The sequence below is a fragment of the Pan troglodytes genome, chromosome 14 (genome assembly GCF_028858775.2).
Source record: "Pan troglodytes isolate AG18354 chromosome 14, NHGRI_mPanTro3-v2.0_pri, whole genome shotgun sequence".
Classification (NCBI taxonomy): domain Eukaryota; kingdom Metazoa; phylum Chordata; class Mammalia; order Primates; family Hominidae; genus Pan; species Pan troglodytes.
In genome coordinates, this window is record NC_072412.2 from 101,521,712 (window position 1) to 101,537,588 (window position 15,877).

General features: G+C 40.1%; 1 protein-coding gene across 4 annotated transcripts in view; it reads right to left on the reverse strand.

The window, feature by feature from the left end:
- Window positions 1-15,877, reverse strand: part of UGGT2 (UDP-glucose glycoprotein glucosyltransferase 2) — a 252,929-nt gene that overhangs the window by 115,848 nt on the left and 121,204 nt on the right. For all 4 annotated transcript variants that reach the window (XM_063792284.1, XM_001139906.6, XM_016925458.4 and 1 more), the window contains exons 18-20: window positions 10,619-10,742; window positions 10,434-10,532; window positions 9,086-9,180 (exon numbers count right to left, since the gene is read on the reverse strand). In XM_063792284.1, coding sequence (XP_063648354.1) covers window positions 9,086-9,180; window positions 10,434-10,532; window positions 10,619-10,742 — 318 coding nt within the window. The remainder of the gene's footprint in view (window positions 1-9,085; window positions 9,181-10,433; window positions 10,533-10,618; window positions 10,743-15,877) is intronic.

Consider the following 15,877-nt stretch of genomic DNA (forward strand, 5'->3'; position numbering starts at 1 on the left):
TCCGAGAACTATAAGATTATGTAAAAGGAGCTGTGACTGATGGGGTACCTGAAAGAAACAGGGAGAACAGAACCAAGTTGAAAAACATACTTGAGGATATCATCCGGGAGAACTTCCCCAACCTAGCAGGAAAAGCCAACATTTAAATTCAGGAAATGTGGAGAACCCCAGTAAGATACTCCATGAAAAGATCAACCACAAGACATATAATCAGCAGATTCTCCAAGGTTGAAATGAAAGAAGAAATGTTAGGGGGCAGCCAGACAGAAAGGCTAGGTCATCCACAAAGGGAAGTCCATCAGACTAACAGCAGACCTCTCAGCTGAAACCCTCCAAGCCAGAAGAGATTGGAGCCAATATTCAACATTCTTAAAGAAAATAATTTCCAATTCATTTCTTAAAGAATTCCCAACAAAAAGAATTTCCAGAATTTCATATCTGGCCAAACTAAGCTTCATAAGTGAAGGAGAAACAAATGCTGAGGGAATTCATCACCACCAGGCCTGCCTTGCAAGAGCTTCTGAAGGAAGCATTAAGTATGGAAAAGAAAAACCGTCGGCAGCCATGACAAATACACACTGAAGTACACAGACCAGTGACACTATGAATCAACCACATAAACATGTCTGCAAAATAACCAGCTAGCATCATGATGACAGTATCAAATTCACACATAACAATACTAACCTTAAATGCAAATGGGTTAAATGCCCCAATTAAAAGACAAAGAATGGCAAGCTGGATAAAGAGTGGAGACCCATCAACACGCTGTCTTCAAGAGATCCATCTCACATGGAAAGACACACATAGGCTCAAAATAAAGAGATGGAGGAAAATTTACAAGCAAATGGATAACAGAAAAAAAGCAGGGGTTGCAATCCTAGTTTCTGACTTTAAACCAACAAAGGTCAAAAAAGAATGTTACATAATTGTAAAGGGTTCAAGAAGAGATAACTATCCTAAATATATAGGCACCCAATACAGAAGCACCCAGACTCATAAAGCAAATTCTTAAGAGACCTACAAAGAGACTTAGACTCCCACACAATAATAGTGAGAGACCTTAACACCCCACTAACAGTATTAGACAGATCATCGAGACAGAAAATTAACAAAGATATTCAGGACCTGAACTCAGCTCTGGATCAAGCGGACTTGATAGATATTTACAGAAATCTCCACCAAAACCCAACAGAATATACATTCTTCTCATTGCCACATGGCACTTACTCTAAAATCGATCACATAATTGGAAGTAAAACGTTCCTCAGCAAATGCAAAATAAGTGAAATCATAACAGTCTTTCAGACCACAACACAAATTAGAACTGAAGATTAAGAAATTCACTCAAAACCACACAACTACACGAAAATTGAACAACCTGCTCCTGAATGACTCTTGAGTAAATAATGAAATTAAGGCAGAAATCAAGAAGTACTTTGAAACTAATGAGAACAAAGAGACAATGTACCAGAATCTCTGGATGCAACTAAAGCAGTGTTAATAAAAAAATTTATAGCACTAAATGCCCACATCAAAACGCTAGAAAGATCTCAAGTTAACAACCTAACATCTCAATTAAAAGAACATGAGAGCCAAGAGCAAACAAACCCCAAAGCTAGCAGAAGACAAGAAACCACGATCAGAGCTGAACTGAAGGAGTTAGACACACGAAAAACTCTTCAAAAAAAATCAACCAATCCAGGACCTGTTTTTAGAAAAAAAGTAGTAAAATAGACCACTAGCTACACTGATAAAGAAGAAAAGAGAGAAGAATCCAATAAACACAATCAGCAATGATATGGGGCATCAGAACCAACAACAAGTTCTGAAACTGAGGCAGTAATAAGTAGCCTACCAACCAAAAAAAGCCTAGGACCAGATGGATTCACAGCTGAATTCTACCAGAGGTACAATGAAGAGCTGGTATCATTTGTACTGAAACTATTCCACAAAATTGAAGAGGGATTCCTTCTTATTCATTTTGTAGCAATTGTGAATGGGATGGCTCTCTGCCTACTTGTTGTTGGTGTATAGGAATGCTAGAGATTTTTGCACATTGATTTTGTATCCTGAGACTTTGCTGAAGTTGCTTATCAGCTTAAGAAGCTTTTGGGCTGAGATGATGGGGTTTTCTAGATATAAGATCATGTTATCTGCAAACAAATATAATTTGACTTCTCTCTTCCTATTTGAATACGCTTTATTTCTTTCTCGTGCCTGATTGCCCTGGCCAGAACTTAATGAGGGATTCCCTTACTCATTCTATGAGGCCAGCATCATCCTGATGCCAAAACCTGGCAGAAATACAACAAAAAAGGAAAACTTCATGTCAGTACCATTGATGAACATCAATGCAAAAATCCTCAATAAACTACTAGCAAACCAAATTCAGCAGCATATAAAAAAGTTTATCCATCAGGATCAAGTTGGCTTCATCCCCAGGATGCGACGTTGGTTCAACAGACACAAATCAATAAATGTGATTCATCACATAAACAGAACTAAGGACAAAACCACATGATTATCTCAATCAATCAAGAAAAGCCTTTGATAAAATGAGACATCCCTTCATGTTAAAATCTCAATAAACCAGGTATTAAAGGAACATACCTCAAAATAATAAAAGCCATATATGACAAACTCACAGCCAATATCATACTGAATGGGCAAAAGCTGGAAGCATTTCCCCTTGAAAACTGGCACAAGACAAGGATGCCCTCTCTCACCACTCCTATTCGACACAGTATTGAAAGTTCTGGCCAGGGCAATCAGGCACGAGAAAGAAATAAAGGGTATTCAAATAGGAAGAGAGAAGTCAAATTATATTTGTTTGCAGATAACATGATCTTATATCTAGAAAACCCCATCATCTCAGCCCAAAAGCTTCTTAAGCTGATAAGCAACTTCAGCAAAGTCTCAGGATACAAAATCAATGTGCAAAAATCTCTAGCATTCCTATACACCAACAACAAGTAGGCAGAGAGCCATCCCATTCACAATTGCTACAAAATGAATAAAATACCTAGGAATATAGCTAACAAGGGAAGTATAGAATCTCTTCAAGGAGAATTACAAACCACTGCTCAAAGGAAATCGGAGAGGACACAAACAAATGGAAAAACATTCCATGCTCATGGACAGGAAGAACGAACATCATGAAAATGGCCATACTGCCCTAAGTAATTTATAGATTCAAAGCTATTCCCATTAAACTAACATTGACATTCTTCACATATTTAGAAAAAGTGATTTTAAAATTCATATGGAACCAAAAAAGAGCCCGAATAGTCAAGCCAATCCTAAGAAAAAAGAACAAAGCTGGAGGTATCATGTTACCCAACTTCAAAATATACAAGGCTACAGTAACCAAGATGGCATTGTACTGGTACAAGAAGAGACACACAGACCAATGGAACAGAACAGAGAACTCAGAAATAAGATCACACACCTACAACCATCTGATCTTCGACAAACCTGACAAAAGCAAGCAATGGGGAAAGGGTTCCCTATTTAATAAATAGTGCTGGAAGTGCTGGCTAGCCATATGCAGAAAACTGAAACTGGACCCCTTCCTTATACAAACATTAACTTAAGATAAACTAAAAACTTAAATGTAAAACCCAAAACTATTAAAACTCTAGAAGAAAATCTAGGCAATACTATTCAGGATGTAGACATGGGCAAGGATTTCATGACAAAAATGCCAAAAGCAATTGCAATAAAAGCAAAAATTGGCAAATGGGATATATTAATAATTAAACTAAAGAGCTTCTGCACAGCAAAAGAAACTATCATCAGAGCGAACACATAATCTATGAAATGGGAAAAAATTTCTCCAATCTATCCATCTGACCAAGGTCTAATATCCAGAGTCTACAAGGAACTTAAATTTACAAGAAAAAAACAAACGACAAAGTGGACAAAGTACATAAACAGACTCTTCTCAAAAGAAGATATACATGTGGCCAAAAAATATGGAGAAAAAAGCTCCACATCACTGATCATTAAAGAAATGCAAATCAAAACCACAATGAGATAACATCTCATGCCAGTCAGAATGGCCATTACTAAAAAGTCGAAAAAGAACAGATGCTGGCAAGGTTGCAGAGAAAAGAGAATGCTTAAACACAGTGGGAATAAAAATTAGGTCAGCCACTGTGAAAAGCAGTTCGGAGATTTCTCAAAGAACTGAAAACAAAATTACCATTTGACCCAGCAATCCCATTACTTGGCATATACACAAAGGAATATAAATCATTCTGTTAAATATTATAAGGATACAGGAACGTGTATGTTCATTGCAGCACCATTGACAATAGTAAAGACACGGAATCAACCTAAATGCCCATCAATGATAGACTGGATAAAGAAAATGTGATACATATACACCATGGAATACTATGCAGCCATAAAATGGAATGAAATCACATCCTTTGCAGGGACACAGAAGGAGTTGGAAGCCATTATCCTCAGCAAACTAACACAGGAACAGAAAACCAAACACCACATATTCTCACTTTTAAGTGGGAGCTGAATGATGAGACCACATGGACAAAATGGCATAAACAACACACACTGTGGTCTGTTGGGGGGGGGGGTGTGGGGAGGGAGAGCATCAGGAAGAATAGCTAAGGGATGCAGGGCTTGGTATCTAGGCAATGGGATGATCTGTGTAGCAAACCACCATAGCATACGTTTATCTGTGTAACAAACCTGCATATCCTACACATAACTCTTAAACTTAAAAGTTAAAAAAAAAAAAAAAAAAGGTGGTGACAGAATTTTTGTTGTTGTTGTTGCTGTTTTCCAGATAGTGGATAGGAAGCAGTGTTAGCGTGCCTCTCCCACTTGGAAGGACAGAATAGTGGGTAGAGATTCACACTGTGAATTTTTTTTCCCCCAAGAACACTACACGAAGTTACAGAAAAATATTTATTCAAAAAAGAAACATTAACTGGCTAGTAAACACAGAAAAATCTTCCATAAACAAATCAAGAGGACAAAAACAACCCCATTACAGAGTGAGCAAAGGAATGGGCACTTCTAAGAAGACATACAAGCAGCCAACAAACATGAAAAAATGCTCAGTATCACTACTCATCAGAGAGATGCAAATCAAAACCACAATGAGATACCATCTCATACCAGTCAGAATTGGTATTATTAAAAAGTCAAAAAAATAACAGATGCTCACAAGGTTGCAGAGAAAAAGGGAATGCCTAAACACAGTGGGAATGAAAATTAGTTCAGCCACTGTAAAAAGCAGTTTGGACATTTCTCAGAGAACTAAAAACAGAACTACCATTTGACCCAACAACTCCATTGCTGGGTATATATCCAAAGAAAAATAAATCATTCTACCAAAAAAGACACGTGCACTCATGTTTATCACAGTACTATTCACAATGGCAAAGACATGGAATCAACCTAGGTGCCCACCAATGGTGGACTGAATAAAGAAAATGTGACTCATATACACCATGGAATACTACACAATATGTGCAAATTGAAATCAATCTACACATTGATTGATAGAATGAGATCATGTCCTTTGCAGCAACATTGGCTCGGCTGGAGGCCATTATTCTAAGTGAATTAACACAAAACCAGAAAATCAAATGCTGCGTGTTCTCACTTATGTGGGAGCTAAACAATGGATACTCAGGGACACAAATATGGGAGTAGACACTGGGGACTACAAAAGGGGATGGGAAGGGAGAAAGGGGGGCCACGAGAGTTGAAAAACTACCTATCAGGTACTATGTTTACTACTTGGACAACAGAATCATTAGAAGCTCCAGCCTCAGCATCACACAATATGCCCATGTAACAAATCTCCACACGTACCCCTGGAATCAAAGCTAAAAATAAATAAAGTCATATTGAAAGAAAAATTTTCCCTATAACTACTTATCAAATAAATACAAATAAGAAGCCATCTTTGGCCAGGCACAGTGGCTCACGCCTGTAATCTCAGCACTTTGGGAAGCTGAGGCAAGTGGATCACTTGAACTCAGGAGTGTGACACCAGCGTGGATGACATGGCAAAACCCCTGTCTCTACAAAAAATACAAAAATTTGCTGGGTGTGATGGCATGCACCTGCAGTCCCAAGCTGCCCAGGAGGCTGAGGTGGGAGGATTGCTTGAGCCCAGGAGTTGGGTGCTGTGGTGAGCCGAGATCACACCATTGTACTCCAGCCTCAATGACAGAGCGAGACCCTGTCTCAAAAAACAAAACAAAATAAAACAAAACAAAACAAAACAAAAAAATTTAAAAAAAGAAACTCTCTTTGTTTTTAAATTGGCAGAAAGAATTAGGTATAACAAAAATCAAGACTTTCAACACTGTGATGTGACAGATCCTCTCAAAAACTATGAAAATTAACAGCCATTTGGAAAGTCATTTGTTAAAAATTATCGGGAGTCTAAAAATGTTAACAACCCTTATATTCAGTACGTTCTTTTCTTCACTGACTAATTAATGGGGTCTCACTCTATTACCCAGGCTAGAGTGCAATGGTGTGATCACAGCTCACTGTAGTCTCAAACTCCTGGGCTCAAGTGATCCTCCCACCTCAGCCTCTCAAATAACTGGGACTACAGGCGTGCATCACCACACCTGGCTAATTGTTTTAAAAAAAATTTTTTTTTAGAGACAGAGTCTTGTTATGTTGCCCAGACTGGGCTTGAACTCCTGGCCTCATGCAAACTTCCCATCTCAGCCACGTGATTAGCTGGGATTACAGGCATGAGCCACCATGCCTGGCTCAGCATATTCTTTTTTTTTTTTTTTTGAGATGGAGTCTCACTCTGTCAACCAGGCTGAAGTGCAATGGTGTGATCTTGGCTCACTGCAACCTCCGCCTCCCGGGTTCAAGGGATTCTCCTGCCTCAGCCTCGCCAGTAGCTGGGATTACAGGCATGTGCCATCACGCCCAGCAAATTTTGTATTTTTAGTGGAGACAAAGTCATTTTTAATAAACTATTCTCAGAGGTAATAAAAAATAAGATAAGCTACACATTCAAAATTATTTATGACTGCATTAATACCAACAGTAGCAAAAAAACAAAACCACCTGAATTTTCAATGTTACTAAATATTTCCATGTAGACAGTTTATTATGTATCCATTTGAATTCTTGTTGACACAACATTGTTTAACATTGTAAGAAAATAATTTTGATAAAACTGTAAGTGATAATTTCAACCATGTAAAAATAAATATAAAAAACCCAGAAAGGAAATACACCTAAACATTAAAATAGGTTTTATGGGTGATTACTTTTTCTTCCTTGTTAGTCTTTGATTTTATGTACTTCTGATTTTCTATAAGGAACATGTGATAAATAACCAGAAAAAATGTAAAATACTTGGGTGAAAGAAAAACTACAATGAAATGATGATTTGATTAGACAACGATTATCTTTTTTCAATTTTTATATTTCCAACAGATAGCATTTTGGGATCCAAAATTATTTCTTGTCATCATGATTATTGCACTTCATATATTACAGTGTTTTTAGTTTGTGGTTCTAATGATACTTGGGTTTTGAAAATCTTTGGGACAATGAAAATAATCATCCATCCTATAAGGAATAAACAATTATTAAAAGATAGCACTTCTGAAAGTTATAGAAGAAGCAACTAAATCAAGAGAAAGTTATCTGCTAGACACATTGAAACAACTGGGGAAAGGGAGTTTGTGAGCCTCTGAAAGAATATACACACCCAGAACTGCTTGAGAAGAAACAGCAGGCAAAAGTTAATTTCTCCCAATAGATTTAATAGATCCCAAACAGCTTTTTTTTTTTTTTTTTTTTTTTTTTGAAATTTTCCGGTCTGCAGGCTACTGAGTAAAGCCTAAATGCATTCTGACATGGTCTAATATGAAATAAAAATGCTTAATTTAAGAAGTATTATTTATTCTTAACGTGGTAGCTAGTCCCCAAGATGGCCCCAACGATCCCCATCTCTGGTATTCATGCCCTGTAAAGCACCTTTCATACTGAATAGAAGTTATTTGCTTAACAAACAGAAAACACTGTGTGTAACTTTTGAGGCTAGATTATAAATGACATTGTGGCTCAGTCTTTATCTCTTTACGCTTGTTCTGGAAAAAGGAAGCTGCCACGTTGTGAGGGCACTTAAGTAACACCAAAAACAGGTCTATGTGGCAATGGAATGAAGCACTCTGCTAAAAGCCAGTGAAACACTGAGGACTCCTGCAGTGGCATGTAAGTGAGTCATCTTAGAAGCTTGTCCTCCTGCTCCAGTGAAGGCTTCGGATCACTGCAACTATAACCAAAATCTTAAATATAGCCTTATAAGAGAATCTAAGGTAGAATCACTCAGGTAAATTGCTCCTAAATTCTTGAACCTCAGAAACTGTTAAGATAAATGTTCACTGTTTACCACCAAGTGGTAATTTGTTATACAGCAATAAATTTATACTTAGCTAATATAAAAACAATTTCATAAAATATTTTGGTTTATGTTTCTTATTTTTTATCTAGATAAACTTATATATTAACTTAGAAATACAGACAGTTATGAAAGACTACTTTTATATACAGAAACATATCCTCTTGAAGTATACTGGTTTATAATCAATAACAAGAAATTTAATGTTGACTTAAGGCTTAAAATATTCTTCAGTGAGATAAATTTACTTAGTTTTTCTTAAATAATCAGGGAAAGAAAATGCTGCTTAATTATGTGACCAAAAATTGCTATTACTAGCTATTGTTGGTAAATAGTGGATTTCGGGTCACTGAAGTGGTGGTAGGGTCTAGAGTTACTTACTTTGTTTAATACCCTATTTGTAATCAATATGTGGTATGTGTATGTCTGATCACAAGGACTACCAGAGAATATATGTCACGAGTCATAGAAAACAGGTAGGTTTTTCTTTTCCTGAGCAAAGTTACCTGTTTTACATGAAGACTAAATCTGAATTCCTTCCTCAGTCTACTTAACTGAAACATTAACATGGAGGGGAAAATATTTAATGTATGTTCTTCATATTGCTTTCCTTAAATTGAAATAAATTAAAATTGTTAGTAAGAATATCTAGGTACTCACCATGTGCTTTAACGCATTAAAAAGAAGTTTTCTCCCAGAAGGCTTATCAAAATCTGCAATAATCCAGAGAGTGACTGCAGAAATTATACTGTCATCTGAAAGTTTCAAACAGTTTACTCAAATTAACTTTTTTTTTTTAAATAAAACAAAAGCAGGGGAACATTTGCAGTTAACACATTAAAAAAAATTAAAATAATATTTCTGAAAAGCAAAGATTGTTAAAATTTTTTGTGTGAATGTATATATGCAAGTACATATATATATACACATACAAAAATAAATACATATAAAATTACATATAAAAATGCTACAAGGGTAATTCATTATACAAGCTTATATAAAGCTTCCAGTTAAAAGAGTAACTCATTATATAAGCTTATATAAAACTCCCAGTGTTGGTAAGCAAATCTGCCTTCTAGCAACATTTGTTTAAAAAAAAAAAATTTATGTCCCAAATATATGTAAAACCGTAACAATCAAGCTTATTAGTAGATATAGAAAACAGCAATATGTAGCCAGACTCCTTTATGAACATAAAATCATGGAATCTGTTAGACAGTAATCCAGGAGCCATCTGGTAGAAACTCGGATTTAATTTACAGCATTTACAAGAACTGGTTGTGTGGCCTTTGCTTTAAATCTCTCTCCTATATAAAAGTTTGCCCCTTACAACATAGTTCATTCCATCTGTTTAATGAACTCTCACTGTCAGAAAATTACCACTTCTCTACTGAGACCAAAATCAGCCTTCTTTAATCTTTTACTCATTGGCTCTTGTTTTTATTTCTAGAGCAAAGCAGGCCAAACAAAACAAAGCAAAACAAAAACCACCAAATTCGAATTATATTCATCTATCTGAACAGTTAATTGTACCCTAACAAATCTACGGTCCCACTGCAGACTTCTCAGTTTGGCTAAATCCTTTTTCCCAAGTGTGTTACTATCTTGGTCTCCTCTCTCTTCTGGTTGTAACCCCTACCTTAAGCAAAATATCTGCATGTTATTTAATCAGAATGCAGAAGAATTATTATCTTCTCTGATCTGGTAATTGTACTTTTCTTTATACATTATAAGATAGTTTACATAGTACTGAAAAGATTTTATTCTTTTCTTAAAAAGGTGAAAATAGTTTGTTTAAAAAAGGCAAAAATAAGATAAACAAAGTTAGAATAGAAGGCATTGTTTTCTCAGCACACGTTAAATACTAAAAAATTTACAAACTCTAAAATTGAAATCTAGGCCTCTACTCAAAAATAGCAACATATTAAAATTTATTATACAACTGCCTTATGAAGATTACAAGTTTCTATCACTTTAAGAATTCAGGTAAATAAAATATGCTTATTACCGTCTTGGGTTAAATAATACATGTTCTTTGCAATTACAGCACTCTTATCTTGTGAATCCAAGAAAAAGAAAGTAGAGAAATCTTCAACATCAGCAGTTACTGAAAAATTTCAAATTAAATGTTAAATATAAATAAAGAATTCACAACTCAATAAACATTTGTAGAACAGTATAGGATTATTTTACCTGATGTAGATATTAAATTGAGGTACTGCTGGTTAGTACGCAAAATCAAAGAATTTATACGGGGTACAACATTATTCCTATCCATTAGAAAATCAATTGCATTCGTGTGATCATTTAATGTGCCCTAAAAAAACAAAAATGTTATTTAGATAATACAGGCAATTTATATCCATGTTTCAAAAATTATGCAGATAACACAAAGATTACTTAATCAAAAATAAATAAGCAATTTAGAATTATTACAATACTTTTTTTTTTTATTATTATTCAGTTTGGTAAACATTTAATGAGCTCTGTCTCAGGTGTTGGCAATTTCACTTTACAACCAGAATCATGGTAGTAACCATTTCTTGAGCACCTATTGTGAGCAGGACAATTCTCATTGATTAACTCACTGAATTTTTTTGTTTGTTTTTTTGTTGTTTTTTAAAATTTTTTTAGTATTTATTGATCATTCTTGGGTGTTTCTCGGAGAGGGGGATTTGGCGGGGTCACAGGACAATAGTGGAGGGAAGGTCAGCAGATAAACATGTGAACAAAGGTCTCTGGTTTTCCTAGGCAGAGGGCCCTGCCGCCTTCCACAGTGTTTGTGTCCCTGGGTACTTCAGATTAGGGAGTGGTGATGACTCTTAAGGAACATGCTGCCTTGAAGGATCTGTTTAACAAAGCACATCTTGCACCGCCCTTAATCCATTTAACCCTTAGTGGACACAGCACATGTTTCAGAGAGCACGGGATTGGGGGTAAGGTTATAGATTAACAGCATCCCAAGGCAGAAGAATTTTTCTTAGTACAGAACAAAATGGAGTCTCCTATGTCTACTTCTTTCTACACAGACACAGTAACGATCTGATCTCTCTTTCTTTTCCCCACATATCCCCCTTTCCTATGCCACAAAACCGCCATCGTCATCATGGCCCGTTCTCAATGAGCTGTTGGGTACACCTCCCAGATGGGGTGGCGGCCAGGCAGAGGGGCTCCTCACTTCCCAGACGGGGTGGCCGGGCAGAGGCGCCCCCCACCTCCCGGACAGGGCGGCTGGCCGGGCGGGGGCTGCCCCCTACCTCCTGGACGGGGCTGCTGGCTGGGCAGGGGCTGCCCCCCACCTCCCCGACGGGACGGCTGGCCGGGCGAGGGCTGCCCCCCACCTCCCGGACGGGACGGCTGGCCGGGCGGGGGCTGCCCCCCACCTCCCGGACAGGACAGCTGCCGGGCGGAGATGCTCCTCGCTTCCTGGACGGGGCGGCTGCCGGGCGGAAGGGCTCCTCACTTCTCAGACGGGGCGGCTGCCGGGCGGAGGGGCTCCTCACTTCTCAGACGGGGCAGCCGGTCAGAGACGCTCCTCACCTCTCAGACGGGGTGGCGGCAGGGCAGAGACACTCCTCAGTTCCCAGACGGGGTCGCGGCCGGGCAGAGGCGCTCTTCACAGCCCAGACGGGGCGGCGGGGCAAAGGCGCTCCCCACATCCCAGAAGGTGGGCAGCCGGGCAGAGAAGCTCCTCACTTCCTAGACGGGGTGGCGGCCGGGCAGAGGCTACAATCTCGGCACTTTGGGAGGGCAAGGCAGGCGGCTGGGAGGTGGAGGTTGTAGTGAGCCGAGATCATGCCACTGCACTCCAGCCTGGGCAACATTGAGCACTAAGTGAGCGAGACTCCATCTGCAATCCCGGCACCTCGGGAGGCCGGGGCTGGCAGATCACTCGTGGTCAGGAGCTGGAGACCAGCCCGGCCAACACAGTGAAACCCCGTCTCCACCAAAAAATACAAAAACCAGTCAGGCGTGGCAGCGCGCGCCTGCAATCCCAGGCACTAGGCAGGCTGAGGCAGGAGAATCAGGCAGGGAGGTTGCAGTGAGCCAAGATGGCGGCAGTACAGTCCAGCCTCGGCTTGGCATCAGAGGGAGACGAGGGGGAGGGGGAGGGAGAATACATTTCCTTGTAAAAATTACAACTTTTTCCAATTAAGCAATTTTAGATGCAATTATGCCTAAGATAAATTTAATTAAATATATTTTTTAAGAATTTCAGCTTTTATTTTAGATTCGAGGGTACACATGCAGATTGGTTACAACATAGGTGTATCATGTAATGCTGAAGTTGGGGTTATGACTGATCCCATTACCCAGGTAGTTAGCATAGTACCAGATAGTTTTCCAACCCTTCCCCCACTTTTTCCTTCCCTCTCCCCTCTAGAAATCCCCAGCGTCTCTTGCTGCCATCTTTATGTCTATGAGTACCGAATGTTTAGCTCCCACTCATAAGAGAGAACATGCAGTGTTTGGTTTCCTGTTTCTGTGTTAGTTTGCTTGGCCTCCAGCTGAGTCCATGTTGCTCCAAAGGGGACGATTTCATTTTTAATGGCTGCATAGTATTCCATGGTGTATATATGCACCACATTTTCTTTAACCAATCCACCACTGATGGACACCTAGGCTGATTCTTCATCTTTGCTATTATGAATAGCGCTGCAGTGAACATACATGTGTCTTTTTGGTAGAACGATTTATTTTCCTTTGGAGATGTACCCAGTAATGGGATTGCTGGGTTGAATGGTAGTTCTGTTTTAAGTTCTTTGAAACATCTACAAACTGCTTTCCAAAGGGGCTGAACTAATTTACATCCCCACTAACAGTGTATATGCGTTCCCCTTCCTCCTCAGCCTCACCAGCATCTGTTGTTTGTTCACTTAATAACAGCCATTCTAAATGGTACGAGATGGTGTCTCCTTTTGGTTTTGATTTGCACTTCTCTAAGGATTAGTAGTGTTGAACATTTCTTTATATGCTTGTTGGCTGCCTGCGTGTCTTCTTTTGAGAAGTACCTGTTAATGTCATTTGCCTACTTTTTAATGGGGTTATTTATTCTTTGCTTGATTTATTTGCTACTTATGGATATTAGAACTTTGTCGGATATATAGTTTGTGAATATTTTCTGTATATTCTGTAGGTTGTCTGTTTACTCTGTTGCGAGTTTCTTTTGTTGTACTCTTTAATTAATTAGGTCCCACTCGTCAAATTTTTGTTTTTGATGCAATTGCTTTTGAGATCTTAGCCATAAATTCTTTCCCAAGACTGATGTCCAGAACGGTGTTTCCTAGGTTTTCTTCTAGAATTCTTATAGTTTTAAGTCTTATACTTAACTGTTTAATCCATCTTGTTGTTAAGTTTTGAACGTGGTGAAAAGTAGGGGTCCAGTTTTGTTTGCATATGGCTAGCCAACTATCCTAGGACCATTTATTGAATCGAGGATCCTTTTCCCACTAATTTTCGTCAACTTTTCAAAGCTAAAATGTTTGTAGGTGTGTGGCTTTATTTCTGGGTTCTCTATTCTGTTCCATTAGTCTATGTGTCTATTTTTGTACCAGTACCATGCTGCTCTGGTTATTGTAGCCTCATAGTGTACTGTAAAGTTGGGTAATACTGTGTCCAGAATTGGTGGGTTCTTGACCACACTGACTTCAAGAATAAAGCTGTGGACCCTCGCGGTGAGTGTTACAGTTCTTAAAGATGGAGTGTCCAGAGTTTGTTCCTTCTGATGTTCAGATGTGTTCGGGGTTTTCTCCTTCTGGTGGGTTGGTGGTCTCGCTGGCTTCAGGAGTGAAGGTGCAGACTTTTATGGTGAGTGTTACAGCTCTCAAAGGCAGCATGGACCCAAAGACTGAGCAGCAGAAAGATTTACTGCACAGAGCAAAAGAACAAACCTCCCACAGCATGGAAAGGGACCCAAGCGGGTTGCCACGGCTGGCTTGGGCAGCCTGCTTTTATTCCCTTATCTGGCCCCACCCACATCTTGCTGATTGGTCCATTCTACAGAGAGCTGATTGGTCTGTTTTACAGAGAGCTGATTGGTTTTGACAGGGCGCTGATTGGTGTGTTTACAATCCCTGAGCTAGCCACAAAAGTTCTCCAAGTCCCCACTAGATGAGCTAGACACAGAGCACTGATTGGTGCATTTACAAACCTCCAGCTAGACACAGGGTACTGATTGGTGTGTTTACAAATCTTGAGCTAGACACAGAGCGCTGATTGGTGTATTCACAATCCCTCAGCTACACATAAAGGTTCTCCAAGTCCCCACTAGACTCTGGAGCCCAGGGGCTTCACCTAGTGGATCCCACACCTGGGCCGCAGGGGGAGCTGCCCGCCAGTCCCGCACCTTGCACCGGCACTCCTCAGCCCTTGAGCGGTCAATGGGACTGGGCGCCGCGGAGCAGGAGGCAGCGCTCGTCGGGGTGGCTCGGGCTGCGCAAGATCCCACGGTGCCGGGGCAGGGTGGGGTGGGGTGGGGGTGGGGGGGAGGCTCAGGCATGGCAGGCTGCGGGTCCCAAGCCCTGACCCAGGGGGAGGCAGATGAGGCAGCGAGAATTCGAGCACAGTGCTGGCCCAGCGCACCCTCTGTAGCTGCTGGCCCGGGTGCTAAGCCCCTCACTGCCCGGGCCGGCAGCGCCCGCCGGCCTCTCCGAGTGCAGGGCCTGCTGAGCCCACGCCCACCCGGAACTCGCGCTGGCCCGTGAACGTGGCGCGGAGCCCTGGTTCCCGCCCGCGCCTCTCCCTCCACACCTCCCCGCAAGCAGAGGGAGCCGGCTCCGGCCTTGGACAGCCCAGAGAGGGGCCCCCACAGTGCAGTGGCAGGCTGAAGGGCTCCTCGAGCATGGCCAGAGCGGACGCCGAGGGCAAGGAGGTGCTGAGAGTGAGCAAGGGCCACCAGCACATTGTCACCTCTCAATATGATGCCTTCAGATTTGTTCTTTTTCTTGGAATTGCCTTGGCTATTTGGGCTCTTTTCTGGTTCCATATTAATTTTAGAATAGTATTTTCCAATTCTGTGAATAATGACATTGGCAGTTTGATATGAATAGCATTAAATCTGTAGATTGTGTTGGGCAGTATGGCCATGTTAACAATATTTAGTCTTCCAATCCGTGAGCATGGAATGTTTACCCATTTGTTTGCATAATATATGATTACTTTCAGCAGTGTTTAGTAATTATCCTTGTAGAGATCTTTCACCTCCTTAGTTAGCTGTATTCCTAGGTATTTTGTGTGTGTGTGTGTGTGTGTATGGCTATTGTAAATGGGACTGCATTCTTGATTTGGCTCTCAGCTTGAATGTTATTGGTCTATAGAAATGCTACTGATTGCTGTGCATTAATTTTGAATCCTGAAACTTTACTGAAGTAATTTATCAGTTCCAGGAGTTGTCCGGTGGAGTCTTTAGGGTTTTCTAGGTGTAGAATCATATCATCAGTGAAGAGAGATACT